The 18,820-nt window shown below is 31.3% G+C and overlaps 1 protein-coding gene across 2 annotated transcripts in view; it reads left to right on the top strand.

Moving 5' to 3' along the window:
- Positions 1-1,046: 1,046 nt before the first annotated feature.
- The window catches only part of LOC145317397 (uncharacterized), a 143,960-nt gene continuing 126,186 nt past the window's right edge, over positions 1,047-18,820 (top strand). The window contains exons 1-5 of one of the 2 annotated variants that reach the window (XM_080158460.1): positions 1,047-1,166; positions 1,737-1,930; positions 2,098-2,265; positions 2,488-2,665; positions 3,018-3,909. In XM_080158460.1, coding sequence (XP_080014586.1) covers positions 1,066-1,166; positions 1,737-1,930; positions 2,098-2,265; positions 2,488-2,665; positions 3,018-3,909 — 1,533 coding nt within the window. In that variant the 5' untranslated portion in view covers positions 1,047-1,065. Of the gene's footprint in view, positions 1,167-1,736; positions 1,931-2,097; positions 2,266-2,484; positions 2,666-3,017; positions 3,910-18,820 lie in introns of both variants that reach the window. The other variant, XM_080158459.1, reaches the window with a different exon arrangement.

The following is an 18,820-nucleotide window of genomic DNA, read 5'->3' as shown; positions in this document are numbered from 1 at the left end:
AAAAGATATATTTGCAATTGAAGATAACGTAAATGTAGGAAATTTACAATATTTATAGTGATAAAAATAAAATTGAGTGAGAGAAGGAACCCAAGGTTACATAAATACGTTATCATATTTGTTGGCGTTGGTTTCTCCTTATTAAGTCTTGATTGGTTGCAATATGGTTCAAACTTAATTCAACTTTTCAACTGATTTTCAAACATTAACCTATATAAAAGGGGTAACTTTATTTATCAGCAATGGGGATGAACAACAATTTTTTGTTCAGAGTCTTATCCCTTAAGATCCCCTAGTGATGTTAAAGTAAGGAAAGAGAAAATTAATTTTCAAAATCTGTCCTAAACAAAGATAAAGTAACATAGTTAAAGACAGACATATAAAACTTATTTGATCATAACAAGAATAAAATTTTCTGTAGACAACGAGAAACCCATTCAAAATATTTTTTATTTAAAAATTCTAAAATGAATTTTTTGATGATTAAAATTAAAATAGACAAATGTATTTTTTTTCCTGTATAATCTAAAAACTTGTAACTTACAATTTCTATAAGCAAATTTTATAGGGGCTACAAATACCCTTTCATTGCGTGAACAGGTTTTTGCAAGTGGGAGTGTGAATCAGACTCCCCTCTACCCCTTTCTAGCTACGCTTTTAAATTGTACATCTCTTCATATAAGAAAACACTATGTAAAGTTTCAAATGGATAGTGCAATTTTAACAACCATAAACTTTCTATCAGAGGTATCTGTTATGGAGCACGAACGGATATAATCCTATTATATGTAAGGTTGTTTTGTCTGAATCTTAAGATTTCAATAACTACTGAAACTACTTGAGTTCTAAAGTTTAGGGAAGCTTCACATAGGTTCAGGGATGGTATTACACTATCATATTTTTTAATATAATTTAATTTTATTTAAGTCTTGGGAAGCTATTTCCTCCCTTCCCTGCCCAAACCAATTTAAAACGCCCCTAGAAGCTAGGAGCGCAACCGCTAGTTACAAAACAGCTTCTTAAAATTTGGTATAATTTTCAGATAAAATTGAAATAAATTGTAAAATGGGTCCATCAGAGACAATACCTCCGTGGAAACGTGAGATATTGGTCAGGAGAAAACTCTCCCAATCTTTTCAACGCAGTACAGACGTTCTAGAATCCAGGCACAGTGAATTTTAAAATTATTATTAGAAGATATAAGTTTCCATAAAAATAAATAACTACTATGCCCCTAGAGGCCTCTAGGGTGCACTTGATGGATGGAAGGTAATTTTTTTTCTATGGGGTGGTTGTACCCACTGGCCCAAAAACCTTCCCAGGACTTATGAGAAGCTACATTGATGGCCATATTGGTTCAGCGGTTAGCGATTTTCTTTGGTACAGACACACTGCACAGACACAGATATCCTTTTACTTCACTATTTGTGACTTTTGTTCTTGAGCGTTCATATGAGAAGGGGAGCCAGCTTAATACTCCTGATTTAATTCACAGAGGAGGGTTGGTATATAAGATAAAAAGACAAAAAAAACATAAAATTTTTGATTTTCTCACTTACGACCAATTCCTATAGAGGTTATTTTTGCTAATCAATTAATTTACCTTCATTGAAATCCTGTGCATGCCATTGATTTAATTGATCTGAGTTAATAAATCAAGTTTTAAAATACTTTGTTTAGATTAATTAGGTATTTTTTTTCAAAATTCGAACAAAAATTTACAGTGTCACTTACAGAGAACCTCCGCCTTTACCTCCTCTCCCTCCGTCAACGGAGCAAGAACCGGAGGCGTTGAAGTCTCCGAGTAAAACAGCTGATATCATCAGATTCTTCAACTCTCGGTCAGATGGCGACACTGTACATTTGGCGCGCGAAATTTCTCTTCACGAGTATGAGAGCCATCTCGCGGCAAAACAAGACTATTATAGAGGTAATAATACATTTTAGATTTCTTTATATTCTAAGCTAAAAAGATATGCTTTTTTTAAATATAAGGTTTAAAAAAATTGGTTTAATTTGTAATGAAATATATTTTTTTTTAAATGTTTTCTAAAACTTTCATTTTCCATAACAAAAATTGATAAAATCTTAACAAAGGCGAAATCGAGGATTCTCCTTATCTTGGAGAACAGCAGCTGTACCGCGCCGCGCCACTCCTCCCCTATGGCGCACCCCATCACCATCCTGCACCTCCGCCACACCCCCAACACCACCACCGGCAGCTCCATAACACCAAGGCGGACCAAGACAGAGATGAAATTCTAGGTAATTTTATAAAACAGTCAAAATATTCCAAATAAGATAGCAAAAAATTTGTTAAAAATTCCATCCGGGTAAGTTTACTGTCAATAAATACAATTTTGAATTTTGAAATAAAATTAATTAAGAAATAATGTCTTATTATCAGCAATTTTCTTCGACATTTTATACATCATTGTAGAATATTTCTTTAAATCTGACTGTTTTGTCTAAACACAACATAAGTAGAAGAAGAAGGGTTACTTGTGGAGCCAGGCAGACACACATACTCACACGCACCACCTACTCAGGCCTACTCACACACTCAGGCCAACCAGGCGTACACTCATGCACACACACAGGCCACAACCCGCTATCCACCCCTGCACACCCCCAACCCCGCGAAGCCGCACTCAGGCCATAGAAGGTAGATTTCAACAGACTTTACTTCCACAATAAATACGCAATTTTACTCGGTGCCAACCAATAGAAACTCAGCCTGCTGTTATTCTCAGCTCTAATTTGTCAGAAATGAAGTTACTTGAGATCTGACTATTTTGTATAATACAACTAATGAAAAACAAATTTATATATAATTTTATGATAATATAGTAAATACAGATAAATTATAACAACAAAATTACTAGAATAATGTATTTTTTATATTTTCTCATAAGCAAATAACCATATCCAATGAAAAAGATGTTCTATTATATCTTTTCTACACAATTTTCCCTGTCAGTGAAAAAAATGTTGAAATGTTCCTACCTGCCTTGCAGAGAGATACCCCCACCCCTGCCTCCCCAACCCTCTCCGTCGTCGTCCGTGTACCGTTCCGACCAATTTGAAGTCACCGTTGTCAGTCAAAATTTAAACTTTAGTGGGCACAGTGGTGTAAACAATAATTTTTACGATAAACAAGTAAAGTTTGACAAACATCCAGGTGATCAGTTTGGTGATAACCTCAGTGATTCTAGGTATTATAACTACCGTCCTGTTGCAGTTGCAGGCTACCGCCAGGATCAAGGTATCCAGTTTGGCCGCTTTGTAGACAATATCTGCGAGTTTGAGGAAAATTATGAAAGCAGCGCAGAGTTTGAGAGCGAAGAGTTTAGTGAAACTCTGTCTGTAGATCACCGTTATAATAATCTTCACAAGCAACCATCAGCCAGACAAATATACAACAAGCAACAATACAACCAGATGGGCGAAGAGAAACGCCTGTACATAACCAATTCTGCTCGCGGCGGCGTTGACACAGCGCCGTCGGCGGCGGGCTATGGCGGTGTTGGCTCCCGTTTGCTGCAGCGCAACAAGAACATCGGCGGAAAGCGTTTGAGTGCTCCCGGCGGATCGGTCATCAACGGGCGAGACAATTTGAACGGCGGAGCCGGTGATAGTGACGGTATGATGGGCAGCGGCGGCGAATCGGACAGCTCGGAGGAAATCCACTATGGGCCGGGGTTTGTGTCCCGCCTCAAGTCGCGCTACATGTCGGTGGCGTTAAGAGGCTCGGCGCGCGGCGGCCTCGGGACACTCCGCCGCACCGCCTCACTCGAGGATTTTCTTGATCTGACAGAGAGTGAGCCGCGGGTGCAGCCGGAAGTCTCGCCGATGCTGAAGTACACCCACAGGATTAATCAGCCAACACAGAGAGTCACCCCGACTAAGGTAAAGTTTTTTTAATATCCAAGAAATTTGTATTGCATTTAAATCAATGCGCAAACCATCTTCCACTCAAACATTTAATACTATGACAATTATTGAAGGCAGAATTTTACAAATGATAAATTAATCTATTGTCATATCCCTGTGTTTTGAAACTGTGGTTTTGTAAGATTTTAATGAACTTTATTAAATTTTTCGTAAACAGTATTTATATACATACATCTATCTATTATGCATATGTTAATAGAAAATAGGCCTATATATCATCTGTATAAGTCTAGGCCTTCATTTTTAAGAATAGACTTTGATCTATCTTTTTAAAAAGATAATCCTATAATATGTCTATTTAAAATGAAGCACTTTCTATCTGTTTATCTATACTTTAAGGCATATACCTCTATTTTCACTCAAAGGTCTATTTGACTATATACAGATAGGCCTATATTTCGTTTTTAAAACATATTTCTTTATCTTTGTTTTATAGACCTAGTTGACTATTTGCATATGGGCCTAGGCTTAATCTTAAAATTCCCTGAACTACAATATGTCCTTTCCATCTATTTAGCTAAAATTTAGGACAATATCTTTCTTTATATTAAGGCCTACTCAAAATGTTGTTTTTAAAATGCTAGTTTTAGACGTATCTATCTATTAATAATCATGAAGCTTGATCTATCTATTTAACAATTCTATATCTACCTATCTAAACAACCATGTCCATCTATTTTATTGAATTATTAGGCCCAATACTTGAGGTCTATGTCTACAAACTACCCTTGAATAAATTTATTATCTATCATGACAGAAGCATATGCATATTCAATTTAGGCCTAGTATTATCAAGGCCGGTATTTATCAATTTTTGAGAGGTTAACTAACAAATAAAACATGAATTTTACATATTTATTCAGACATTAAAAATTGTTTGGAGCTTGTTTGCTCTCTTCAGATGTCAATGTAAAACCTATACCTTTTAATTCTATCTAAGTATTTATCTATCTTCCAGGCCTAACTATGAAAAAAATGTTGCCTATCTTTTTGAGTTTAAATTTGCCTAGTCTATCTATCTATCAATATGAAATAATGCCTAATAATCTATCTATCTATATAAATAAATAATGCCTATCTATCTATCAATACAAAATATGCCAAGCTCCTTTATCAATATAAAATATGCCTAGCCTATCTATCTACATATATATTTAAATTAATGCCTATCTATCTATCTATATAAAATATGCCTATATATCTATATAAAATAATGCCTATCTATCTATTAGATAAATAATGCCTATCTATCTATCTAAGTATGCATATGCTAGCATATTCCATTGTATCATGTATGTATATAAAACCAAAGTGCACACAGAGAAATAACAAAACCGCAAGACGGAATAATAATAATATACTTATTAGTAGCGGAGCTACGCTATCATTATAGTGTCTGTACGTCCTTGTTAATAGATAATTTTTTCAAAAAGTCAAAAATGTAAATTCTGAAATGAAATAAGAACATTTATATATTTACCAAACCTACCAAAATTCAAGCTATATTTTTTCATTATGTACATTTTTGTTCTTGTTATATTATTTATATTATACATCATACTATATACACATTTTAAAAACATATTATAACTACAGGGTTTCAAATAATTTTAGTCATCTTATTACCTACTTTTTAAAGGTTTCTTCTTGAAAATAGTTAAATTTTGAAGGAAAAAATAACAGCTTAAATGTTCAATTTGAAAAAAAAATATGAGTATAGTGTCATCGCCTCTTATGGGGCGTTTCTTCGTATTTTCACAGGAGCCTTACTCCTATTTCAAGCCACTGCGGGGGCTCTAACAGTGCGGGCCGATTGCCTAATCCTGCGGGGCAATCACCTAACCTAACCTATAATAATATATTAAAAGCTACTGAAAAAAAAGACGAAACTCCCCTTATTTTATTTCTTTCAAACGTTCAGGGTTTTTTTATTTTCATAAATAAAACATGGGAAAAAAGATATTTTTAAAAGAAAACATTTAAAAAATGTAAGCACCCTGTAAAATAAAATGTAAAATTTCTGGTAAAAGTATCCATAATGCTAAATCATCAAGGCAAATAAAAAATAAGTGAAATCATCGCATTTTAAAAATGTTTTCATTTTGAATAAAACATTTAGAATATTCCTTTTATGTTTTGTTATCTTTTCTTAAGATATAAAATCCATATCTTTATATAAGATTCAAAATTTTTTTTAAGTTCTTAAGATTTCTTATTAACACAAAACATTTTACGCCATCATATTTGTAATAACCTATTCCAAAATTATAAATCAAATTGAGAATGATTAATATAAAAACTGGTTTATATCATATAATTTTCATTTTAATATCCGAGGAAAGCTGTCTATAAAACGATGCGATAAATAACTATACTAGTATAGCTACAAAACCGGTTAATATCCGCTAATTTAGAACCTGTTCTGAACTATAAAGAAAAATCATGAATCGTATCGTATAACAGACCATTTTCCATGAATAATAAAATAAAATAAAAATACTAACATCAGCTTTCTTTTTACTACCCAGCTGTTGATAACACAATAACATTAAAATCACTTTAAGATATCCTCCTTTCCTTTAAAAATAATTATAGAAAAGTTTCGCTTTAAAAAGCCAAAAAATAATCTAAGAAATCAGTTGCTCAAATGCCCTTTTTGAACTAAACACCTTTTTTATGTGTTGAAGGGGGTAAAGCTAGGATAATAAAAATTCTTTTGTTAAACAAATTTGAAAACAAAATGGCTGCTTGCATACTACCACTTTTATTTAAAGACTTTTTATAGTGCTAAAAAAGTCAAAGGATTTTTGGAGAATTTTTTTATTTGTATTAATCTGCAGCTAGTTCTCTAGAAGTGACTAGTGGCTACGCCCCCAGCATCTGAATTGAAAGATTGAAAGAAACCTAATCTGGGGACTTAAATTTGAAAATTAAAATAATCTAAAACCTTACTACTTTATGTAATAGAATATCTAATTTCTTTTTAATAATTAAATTTTATTATTGGTATCAATAACGACATGCTAATAACAATAAATCGAAGGGAAAATTAGATAAGCTAATCAGTTTGATTGCAAAAATATTTTCAGCTTCGTTTTGATGTTTCTTTTTGAACATAATTATCTTTGTTTGATATATATGTAAGTAGAAAGGTTTTTATAGTGTCTATTAAAATGTCGGTGATAAATTAACTGATTTAGTTCTGCATTTTAGGGAAACTTCACATAGGTCCCGGAATAGTGTAAGGCTATATCATTTATGAATATATGTAAGTCTTGGGATAGTTTTGGGCTAAGTTACTGCACTCATTCTCTTAGATGATTTTTTACACCGTTAACATTCATCCATACAATCCATTTTTGCTGCACAAATTTAAGAAAGTATTTTTGCAGTCACCAATATATAGTCATGGTTCATTTAGTTTACCATGACTCACTACATTTTTACCGGGGGATTCGATCACTCTCGCAAAAGTGGCATACATGGAATTAAATAATTTCGCCATTGAATTTGTTACAAATCCGCAAAAGCACAATACTCAATAGGTAGATGTCATGTAATTGAGTTTTTTAATGCTTTTAACAATTAGAACAATCTGACATCAATCAGGGCTTTGATAACAAATACTGTTTTATGCTGTTATCATATCAATATAGGACTGTAGCCATACTACATTTTGATTACATGTCAGCCGTGACAATAACAAAAGTCACTATAAACTAGTTGAAAAATATCATAATACAAAATAGATTTTTAATTGGTGGAAGTCTAGGAACAATCTTTTATTTTGACCAAAATGGCATTTAATCATAACTTTCAAATATTACTTTAGAAATCTTTACTTAACGGAAAGTACCAAAAAAAGAAGGAAGTTACAGAAAAAAAATGTTTTGTCTTCAATTTTTCTTTAAACTGAAACTGACATTACAACTTTTTATTTTATTATCTGCGGAAAACTTTCTTTAACATGAAACAATAAATAACTTAAAATATCTTAACTGTAACTGATGATCTACATATTTAATAAGTGAATCAATTGTATTCCTCTAAAATAAAAGTTTTGTTTCTATCGATAAATTAATCTATCCCCCAAAAAGGAAAAAAAATATTAACGTAAGTTTATCTTCTATTTTTAAATTCCATTTTTTTTCAAAATACTTTTCTCAAATGCTTAAAAGGAAGTATTAAGGCGATGAGTTTTAAATTTTACAAATATGGTGCTAAAACTTTTGGGAGGTATCGCCTGAAAATCTTTTTTCTTAGATTTAAATTATTATTTTTGAAAGATTCAAAATTGTACCTTCTATGGCTATGCATATGCTGGAAGCTAGAAGGAATGAATTGGCCAAAAACTGACGCAGTTTCAGAACTATAACGATTGATTGAGGAGGTGGATATAAATTAAACCAATTTAATTAGTACATAAAGTTTTACAAACACATTTTCTCATCTTTGGCTTAAATTTTTTTAGGGCCCTTTAAAATCTTGATTGGTAAGTACTAACTTTTCCACCAACAAGTTTAATGCAGAAAAGGGATAATTTTGTTTATCACAATTTGCTGTTTACAATTTCCATGCTATAAATGAGAATAAATATTGAAATACTTGAGACTTATATTTGGCAAACGCGCATACTTTCAGATTGGCTGCGCTTTTGATAGAATTAAAATGAATTTTGCATATGTGAGATTATTTCCTACTTTATACTTATTCATATGTGTACTATTATCATGCTTTGTAAGTGTTCATATGTATTAGCAATAAGAAAAACAGCTAAACTTTTAAAATAACGTTGTTTCAGATTAAAAATGTCATTTGAAAAATGAAGCTTTTTTTTACTTTTAGGATCGGTACTTGCTTTTAAGGTTAATTTAGGCCCTTAAACTTGACCATTCAAATCCAAACTTAGCATTATGATTCCTGTAACAGTTATGAGTTAGGTATGATTTATAAAGCTTAGCAACTGTATTGAAATAAAATGTAGATTTTTTATAATACTAGAAGTTTAACATGATAGCTTTATCCTTTTTAACTTTTTTTTTGGTAATTCCTATGGTGATAAGGCGAGGCTTTTCTCATAGGCATCCGATAGGGATATAACACTGGAATATAGATTTATACCTTATATTTGTGTTTATGAAAGAACACTATTGCATATATTTTTGATACATATACCCCTTATATGGAACCAATTATATATTAACAATTCAAAATCATATATTAAGATAGATCAAAGAATAATTTTAAAGTGAGAAAAATACATAATTAGCTCTATATCCTTTGCCCCAAGAGGAAAAAATTGAAACCCTCCCCACAATTAATTTTTATTTTTAAAGGAAAAAATCTAGGGGACTTTTCTCTTTGAAGATTTCACCTCTTCTCCTCTAAAATGCTATTTTAAAGCGTCTTACAACATCAGAAATTGACATTTTAGTAGTTGTTGCTGTTTTGGTACTGACGGAGAGACAAACGAACTGCCTCTTTACTATATGAAATAAACAATTAAAATAAGAAAAAAAACTTAAAGATGCATTTATCTTAGTTTTTATATTCTGACTACCTACCGATAAATTGTTAAGTCAGGCATTTGTATTAAATTTAAGCCAACCTTAATATAGAATATTGCATTGGAATAAAAGAGATGATCCCTAAATAGTTTGAATACAAAAAAGGATATGTAGATAATTTTTGTAGACTTTTCAAATTAAAATTTAGATTATAGCAAGGATATGGAAATGGTAAATGAAAAAGTTTTAACCAATGATAAACTACAAGGTCTTGATTCAAGTAAAGTGGACATAACTTAACTCTAGGGGCATTTAAGGTTGAGGGAAGAAATCGATTCTCCCCCTATTTTCATTTTTAAAGGGATATTTTTTTTCTAGGGGCGATTACTCTTGGGAGGGTGGAGATACCCAAAATAGTTATAATTCTACCCTTAAGAAGCTTTATTGTAATGGAATACCATATCAGTTCAGTGGTTAGCGAGATCCTTCGCTACAGACAAAAAATATATTACAGGATAACCATCATATCATCATTAAAATTGTGTCATATTGTCATATAGTAGTTATAGGTTTCTAGAAATATATTCTTAATTTTGGTCATAATATCACCGTCTAAAATTTTATATATCAAAAAGTCATCCTATAATTTAAAGTAATAAGCTTTTTTTGTCTGTAGCGAAGGATCTCGCTAACCGCTGAACCGATATGGTTCTTTTTTACAGTGAAGCCTCTTATAGGCTATGAGATGGTTTTGAGCTATTTGATTTAAAAAAAAATAAGTCTGGGTATGGTTTTAGGCTATCTTTCTGCCCTTCGAATATAGAGCCCCTTGATGCTAGGGGCGCTGCCGCTAGTGTATCAAAATCTTGAAGCATATAAAGTGGTTTATATGAATTGTTTAGCCATTGATCTATCCTTGCTTATAATATTTCGTGTACTAAAAATGGTATATGCTTCAGTGTTTAAGTTGTGATCTTAAACACTTCCCTCCCCTATTATTTACAATCTACCAAAGTCAGAATTTAAACAAATTAAGGAAAGATTAATCTTCTATTTCCTATCCTTGCCACACTGGGATGCTTGTGTGCTTTTTTGATAAAAGGGCATCTAAAGTGTGACCACAAAACTGCTCATTTGTGTCATTTTGGGTGTCAACCTTTTTTAATGTGGCTTTGGTCTTGTCTAACAATTTTTATTGAAAAATATTTGTTTATAGAACAATATACGGCTCAAGTGTTAAAAGAGACTTTCTACAAAAAAAAACACATCTCAAAAGTCAAATGTCAACCTTTTGCGGTACTTTCTGTAAAAAAAGCTTGTTTGTTTGTTTTTAAGTGATTAAGACGGTTTCAAGATGGACTGTTGATCGGTCAGTAGAAGTTACTAATTATACAGTGGCTGCGCAATTTAAAAAAAACATTCACATTGTAGAAACATTTTTAACATTTCATCCAATAAATAAATTTAAACCTCTGCCAAACTAATTTACTTTTCAGTGGTTCCTGGGGTTGAAAATATACAAAAATCACAATAGAAATATAGTTTTATCAAATGTATCAATCTGCTGTGACACTTTTGTGACTAAATGTCTTTGGGAATAGCATTAAAAATACATTGTTTACTTTTAAAATTGATATTTAGACTTTTAAAGTTCCTTTTAAAATGTAATTCAAACAAGAATTTTATTTTCATAAATTACAGATCAATGTTGAATCTGTTCACGTTTGGGCTACATCTGATTTTAAAGAAGCTTTGCTCCATAGTGGTAAACACAACCTCTCATTCGTTGACTTGATAACTTTGTTAATTTTATTACACCTTAATTGGGCTGTAGTTTCGATTATTGTAATTTGGGGTGTTCAATCAACAATAAGTTGTCGTCCATTGTCTTATCCCTTTTTTACGTTTATATGATGATAGCCAGGTATCTAAAGGGGTAAGGCAATAGCCGATAAATTGATCTATATCCCCAATAATGACACTTTTGAAACTTTTGAACACTCAACTTAATGAACCAACCAATCAACATGAAATAAAAAATCTCCAAAGTTGTTGAGCCAACGAATAAGAAAACATTATAATAAAACTTTGGGGACTAGTTTATTAAACAGCTCAATGTCCCCTCCCTCCCTGGACTAAAGTTATACAGGGTTTAAATCTTTGTCTGCCTAGGAATAATAATTAAACTATGAACTCATATCACGTATACACACACACACACACTGATAATGAAAATTTATTATGCACAGGGGGGTTAAAATGGTCATACAGGTTAAATTTCTAAAGTCAATATTCTAATATTGTCACAGCAAAGTTGTTGATCTTTTAGATGTGATTTTAAGTTGTGATTCTACGATGTAAAATAATGAAACAAACTCGACCCTAGTGTAGGTATTCCATATGTACAAGGTTGACAATATCCATAAAAGGGAAGCCTTACAAAATATTAATTAAACAAGTTGTAACCATTATAGATTTAGCCTTTATAAGCTTTAAATTTTTTGGTAATGCAAGGTTTATAGGGATCTAAAGGAATAAGACAATGAAAAACAAATTAATGTTAATCTCCTATTTTGATTAACATATTTACCACTTATTTAGAGTAAAATAATAAGTTGAAAAAATAAGACAGTTTGAAACTAACTAATCAAAAATTAATGTAAATACACAAAGTTTTTAAGCCACCGAATAAAATAACATGGTTATTTTTTTTGGATACTAATGTAATTTTCAGTTCAATGTCTCTCTCTTTGTCTGGGTTTTTACATTAACTTTTACATTATTCAGAAGATAAATCCTTTAAGAATTTTAATTTATAAAAATTTTAATGTTTTACTAATTATTATTTCTAATTTTAGGTATGTTTAATTTCTGAAGAATATTTAAACTTATTGGTAACACATTAAAAATTATAAGGTTGTTCTCTTTTATACAAGATGGCAAGAAAGAAATAAACAATATAATTACTAAATTTAGGCTAAAGTATGGCAGGTGTCCTATTTTGACTACATTCTAAAGAATTATTACACAAAGAAAAAACGAATCATCACATCTTTGGTAATGCTAAAGGTAGACTTAAACCAACAACCTCAAGCATACGCTTGCGGAAGAGAGTTGTATAGGTGTATTAATACCCATTAACCCGCCTATGACAAAACCCTGTGCACGCCACTGACCCATAGAATTGTCTATTAGCTCACTAACTTCTCACCTACTGCCTACTGGTAACTGAACTCCCTTTTCCATGGAGGAAAATATGCAAATCTATTTCCTCATGCAGGGGGGTAACTGCGCCCTTCTCACCCCACTAAATTTATCCTAGCCCAAAACGCGGCCCGGGGTGTCCACTAATATTTTTTTATACCACTTTTAAGAATCCTATTTATTTAAAACTCAATGATACATTACAAGACAACAAACTATATATCAAATTTAATTTATTTGATGACTTCTGCCACCAATATCCCAAATTAATGATGTTTTAGATCAAATTAAAGCATTTTTTTCAGCAAAACAAAAAAAACAATTAAAAAAACTCATTCTCATTTGTAATTCACCCTGTTGTTAAAGTGTTGTTCAATTCTTCCTATTAGGGGGTCCTTTTTTGCATTCTGCTAATTGCAGCCACTCCATAATAAATTCATCCGTCTGTTTGACGGTCATTTGCAGAAAAAGGTTTTTTTTAAGATTGATAAAAATTGCATTTAAAGATTTGCTATTTTCTGTTAATAATGGATTTTGATGACAGAAAACTTGGATTTTTCAAAAGTACTAAATTGTAACTGCGCTACTTGCGGATATTACAATACTTGTCTAAAATAAGTCAGATTTTTTTTCAAGAAATAATGAACCCAGTCAATTACCGACTAGTTTTGTGAAGTGAGTCTAAATTAGTTTATCATTTTATTAAATAATTATATAATACTGTGAATTAAGTAATAATTATCTAATTACTTCTTACCCTAATTAAATAATAATTGTTATAATTATTTAAGTATTTCAAGTTATTCATTTATTTTATGTAAAAAATTATTTGTTTAAAGCTGACTTACTTTCGACATGCAGCTTAAAGTCATTTTGCGTGATATCTATGTCGACATTATCGCCAACATCAAGCATTCAATAACGCTAGTCAGATAATAACACTTTAATTGTTGTTGTGATAAACGCCCAAAGTAGCCTAAAACTAGCCTCTGGAACCAATTAAAAATAGTAGTTCTTTTTATAGTAGACCTTCATTCTAGGTCTTTTACAGATTTTAAGCAATAATTACTTGTACAGAGTTTTGCTTGGAGGGTGCGCGAAAATTGTGACATCCCCATTACGATTTTTGTCATAACCCTAAAACCAAACTCGGATGGTGTAAAGATGTTTTAGCTTTTCAGGGGTGTAATCCTTTAATTTTCCTTGGGGGGGGGGGGGGGGGTATTAACCCCCTTCTGCATGCTTCTGAATACACACAATTGTGTTCAATCAAAATTTTTAAATCAAAAGCATCATGCTTTGAGCCAAATTTAAGTCAAAGAATCAAAATATTTTAACATGATTAACAAAGGGCCATCCCCTTTTTTAAGGGGGTGGTTGCAATCCCACCCCCCCAACCCCTGAAATGAAAAGAATATTGTAAAAGCTCTGCCAAAATTAACTCTAAAGGTCAAAACCAAAGGCTAGTATATTGTAATTCTAATTTTCAGAAGGGGTAGTTTAAAAAAAAAATAATCCTTGTACATATATTTATCGTCCATTGTAATTTAAGATCCCTTGCTTTTGCCAGTAATCAAAATTTGCTTAATAAATAAATTTAATGAAGATCAGCTGTTTTTAATTTTCTTTAAAAATAAAATTTTGTTTATGTGTGTGTGGGTGTTAGTGTTGAAAAAAATTGGATTTTGCAGTTTATAAATTGACATTGGCCATGCAATAACAGAGATTAATGAGCTAGACTGTTGATATTCTGATTTGGGGGGTTAATATACCCATGTACATAATTATAATAGTGTTGTCTGAATAATGTCGACTGTATTGATTTTGATATAAATGACATTTTTCTATTGATTTCATGTCTACAGTCTTATGTTGAAAAATATAATAGGAATCTAAAATAAGTGGAGAATAGGCGCGGCTGCCGAGCTCTGCTATTAAATCATCTTGTTATCCACATATCAGTTTATCTATATAATCTATCTATCTAACTAACTGTAAAACATGTTAAAAAATTAGGCCATTTCTTATCTCCCCATCTTATTCAAAAATACCAGGGATAAGGCATTTGAAAAAAAATATTATATAAAAAAGATACCAGCAGCTACGCCCCTAGAGGCATTTAGGGCATGTAAAATCCATGTTAAGATCAGTTGTATACCAAAAAATGTTTTTTTTTCGCCGCAAGATGGGTTAGTTATGTCTTTTTTAGCTATTTCTCTTCAGAGGGTATTGGTAACCTCCCCCAAAATAGCTATAAACCTACTCAGGACCTATGAGAAGCTACACTGTGGGGGAGAACCATATCGGTTCGGCGGTTATTGAGATCCTTCGGTACAGAAGACAGATAGACACCCTGAAATAATACAAAATATAAAAAATATGATACTTGTGGTCTCAATATGGATAGTTTTTAAATCCATTTTGTTTTTCATTGGTAGATTTTTAAAAATTTCCTTATCCCTTCTATTCTTAAGCTTATGAGAAAATAGAGCTATAACAGTTTGAATAAATGGCATTAGATAAACATTTAATAATTTATTCAATATGTATTAGATTAACATTTAATAATCTATTCCATATGTATAAATCACCAGAGAGAGAGGGGACAATGGACTGTTTATTACACTAGTCCCCAAAGTTTTATAGTAACGTTTTCTTATTCGTTGGCTTAACAACTTCAGGGACTTTTACTGAATTTTGATTGGTTGGTTTAATAAGTTGAGTGTTCAAACATTTCAACCACTAATTATAATCTATATAAAAGGTGATTTTTATGTATCATCATTAAGGATGGACATCAATATTATGGCCATTGTCTTATCCCTTTTTTGACACTAAATTAGTTTGATGTGTCCTTTAAGATCGCTAAAAATGCTTAGCCAATAGTTTTATGAATAAGGTTTTATACTTATTTTGAGGATGGAGGGATCATTAGATTTTCTGTTTTTTTTCCCTGTATTACAGTATATTGTCCTTTTATAGACTATTATGCTGCACTACTTATTGACAAAATTACCTCTGTTTAATTTTAAAGAACCGTTTTAACGCCCATACTATAAAACGCCTTCAAAAGCATTACCCTACATAAAATATTGACCATTCATCCAGGGATCTAAACGGATAAGACAATGGCCGATAAATTGATGTACATCTTCAATGATGACAAACAAAATTACCCCTTCTGTAGATTAAATAAGTGGTTCAAACGTTTAGTCACTTAACTACATCAAATCAAAATTCAATAAAAGTCCCCAAGGTTGTCAACCCAACAAATGAGAAAAGGTTATTATATGATTTTGGGGACTAGTGTAATAAACAGCCCAATGACCCCTGCCTCCCTGTTTTTATCTGTAATTAAGATTTCAATTCTGGTGCAAGGTGTAAAAAGGTACAGTGCAATGTTTAGTTACCACTTATGGAGGTGTTCATACTTTTCTGCCAATCAACAAAAGATATTAGGACAAAGGATTAAAGGAAAATGTTATTCTTGAAATGGGATAAATCATAATGCTATATCAAAGTTAAAGTGGAGATATTTTTTGCTAAAGCAAGCCAGTGCAGAATTAGCTACTTTGCACTTTATCTACAGTTTTTTGTTGGCAATGTATTAACGTCGTTACAATTACTGATTATTTCTAGATAATGTTTATCAGAGTAGAAAGATTACTCATACACATACACACACACACAACATACGCACACATACACATCTATGTGTTGGTCGGTCAGGAGGGAAAGTAGCATATAATGGCATATGAAAGAGGAGATAGAGAAAAAGCAGATAGAAATAGAAAGTAGAAGTTCTGTGTATTGCATTTTGATGAGTAGCGCAGCTACTCTATATTTCACTCTATTTAGGATTCTGTGCGTCAAATGTCTTTAATTAATAAGCGACTAATTGATAATCTTCAAAATGATTATTTATTAAATATCTAATAATTTTTCCAAAGAGAGAGGAGACAATGAGCTGTTAAACTAGTTCCCAAAGTTTTAAAATTAACGTTTTCTTTTTCGTTGGCTTAACATCTTTGGGGACTTTATTGAATTTTGATTGGTTGATTTATTAAGTTGAGTGTTCAAACGTTTCAACCACTAATTTTAATGTAAAGAAGGGTTTAATTTTGTGTTTCATCATGTACATCAATTTCTCGGCCATTGTCCTATCCCTTCAAGCCATTAACAAAAATGTTTTCAACTGACATATTCTGCTTTGTCGACTAACTTCACTAAAGTCAATATTATGATACACATATTTCTAGATTCTAAATAAAATTATATTCTAATTTGCGCAAAAAGGTCCTTGTTTTATATTTTTGCAATTTTTAGAATTCTGATTTTTTGAAAATGTACATTTTTTTGACATGCAACTTTTTGTTCAGATTAATTTGATAACATGTTTTGGGTTAGGTCAAAACTAAAAAATAAACTAGAAACAACCAACAGAATAATTCCTTAGGTTATATAAGAAAGTCATATAAAAAAGATTATCTGTATCTCCAATATTAAAATGAGGTTTACTTTTTAAAAAGTTTATGTAGGATGATCTTCAAGAAAGTAAAAGATACATAACATGTTATTTGAAGAAAAAAAAATCGATTTGTGAAACTGTGACTTTTTGATAAAAGAATTATTATGACTTAGATAAAATATAAGTTGACGACAACTTTTCCCCTGTCATAATATCTACGTAACGTATATTCTATATCCATTTTTTTGATACATATTTTTAAGAAAAATTGTTTCTTTATAAATCATTTTGTCTTTAACATAAATACCTAAAACATAGCAAACCAATAAATTATAATGCTGCTTAAGATCACAGGGTAGAAAATTCAGAGGTTTTAATTATATTGAATCGTGCAATGTTTATCTATAGTTCTGTGTTTGGAAGCAGAAATCTAAAGGTATAAGACAATTACCTATAAATTGATGTTCATCCCCAATTATGATACAAAAAATTACCCCTTCTCTATATCACAATTAGTGGTTGAAACGTTTGGACAACGAACTAAATGCCCCAACCAATCAAAAGTACCCACGGTTGTTAAGCCAACGAATAAGAAAACGTTATTACAAGACTTTAGGGACTAGTGTAATAAACAGCCCAATGTCTTCTCCCTCCCTGATTGGAAGGCTATTTTTCCTTATAAGGCTAAAAATTATGATAATGTTGTAGAAAGGATCAAAAATCACATGATTAAATCGCTGTTAACCCTCTCCTTGAAAAATTTGGTTAAATTTAGCAAAATATTTGGTCAATTTTGCTCACTTTTGCTATACAAATGAATGACCAATAGTATGAACTAAATGATTGTATATTTATATTTTGTACTTTACATCCTTGATGTCCAATGGGGAGATTGGTCTCAAAGGAGATATACATTAAGAGACATAAGTTTTCCGGAATTTTAATGTAGGGAGTAGATTTGAAATCTGCATTAAATTTTAAGGATTTTTTATAAAATTCGTTTTTTGTAAAATTCTTTATCTAAAAGCGAAAATACATTTTAAGTTAATTAATTTTGACCAATAGGATAGGTGGATTTTAAACTACCTGCGCTCTAATTGGTTGAATGATGTACGACATCCAATCAGAGCGCAGATTTTTTAAATCCACCAATCACAGATGCCAAAATTAATTAACTTAATTTGTATTTCCGCTTTTAGATAAAGAATTATACAAAAAACGAATTTTATAAAAAATCCTTAAAATTCGATGCAGATTTCAAATCTACTCCCTACATTACAATTCCGGAAAACTTATATCTCTTAATATACATATGATATTTATCAATTTTATTATTGATTTATTTTAACTCATGAAAAGCCAACATTTAACCCCCCAATTAAAAGATAAAGGCTTGGACAATAATTTGATTTTGAATTGGGAAAGTACAAAATATTAATGCTTATTTTCTATTATAAATCCATTTCTGACAATGATGAATTTAAGTATTGTTGTTCTTTTAGCCTTCAAAATAATGTTTGGTGTTCCAGCAATGTAATTGAACTCCTCTTATATTGTGATTAATAGGAAGGAGGGGGGGGGGGGAAGGGGTTGAAAGAAAAGAAGTTTGTGTAGATTTTTTTGGGTGGTGGATTGTCACTGTAAATGCTAAAGCTCTTGGTACAGGTATTGAAAAGTTTTGCTCTTA

The sequence above is a fragment of the Acartia tonsa genome, chromosome 4 (assembly GCF_053477335.1).
Source record: "Acartia tonsa isolate MP-2025a chromosome 4, ASM5347733v1, whole genome shotgun sequence".
NCBI lineage: Eukaryota > Metazoa > Arthropoda > Copepoda > Calanoida > Acartiidae > Acartia > Acartia tonsa.
The sequence above is the reverse complement of the archived record's forward strand: the minus strand, read 5'-3'. Positions and strand labels throughout refer to the sequence as shown.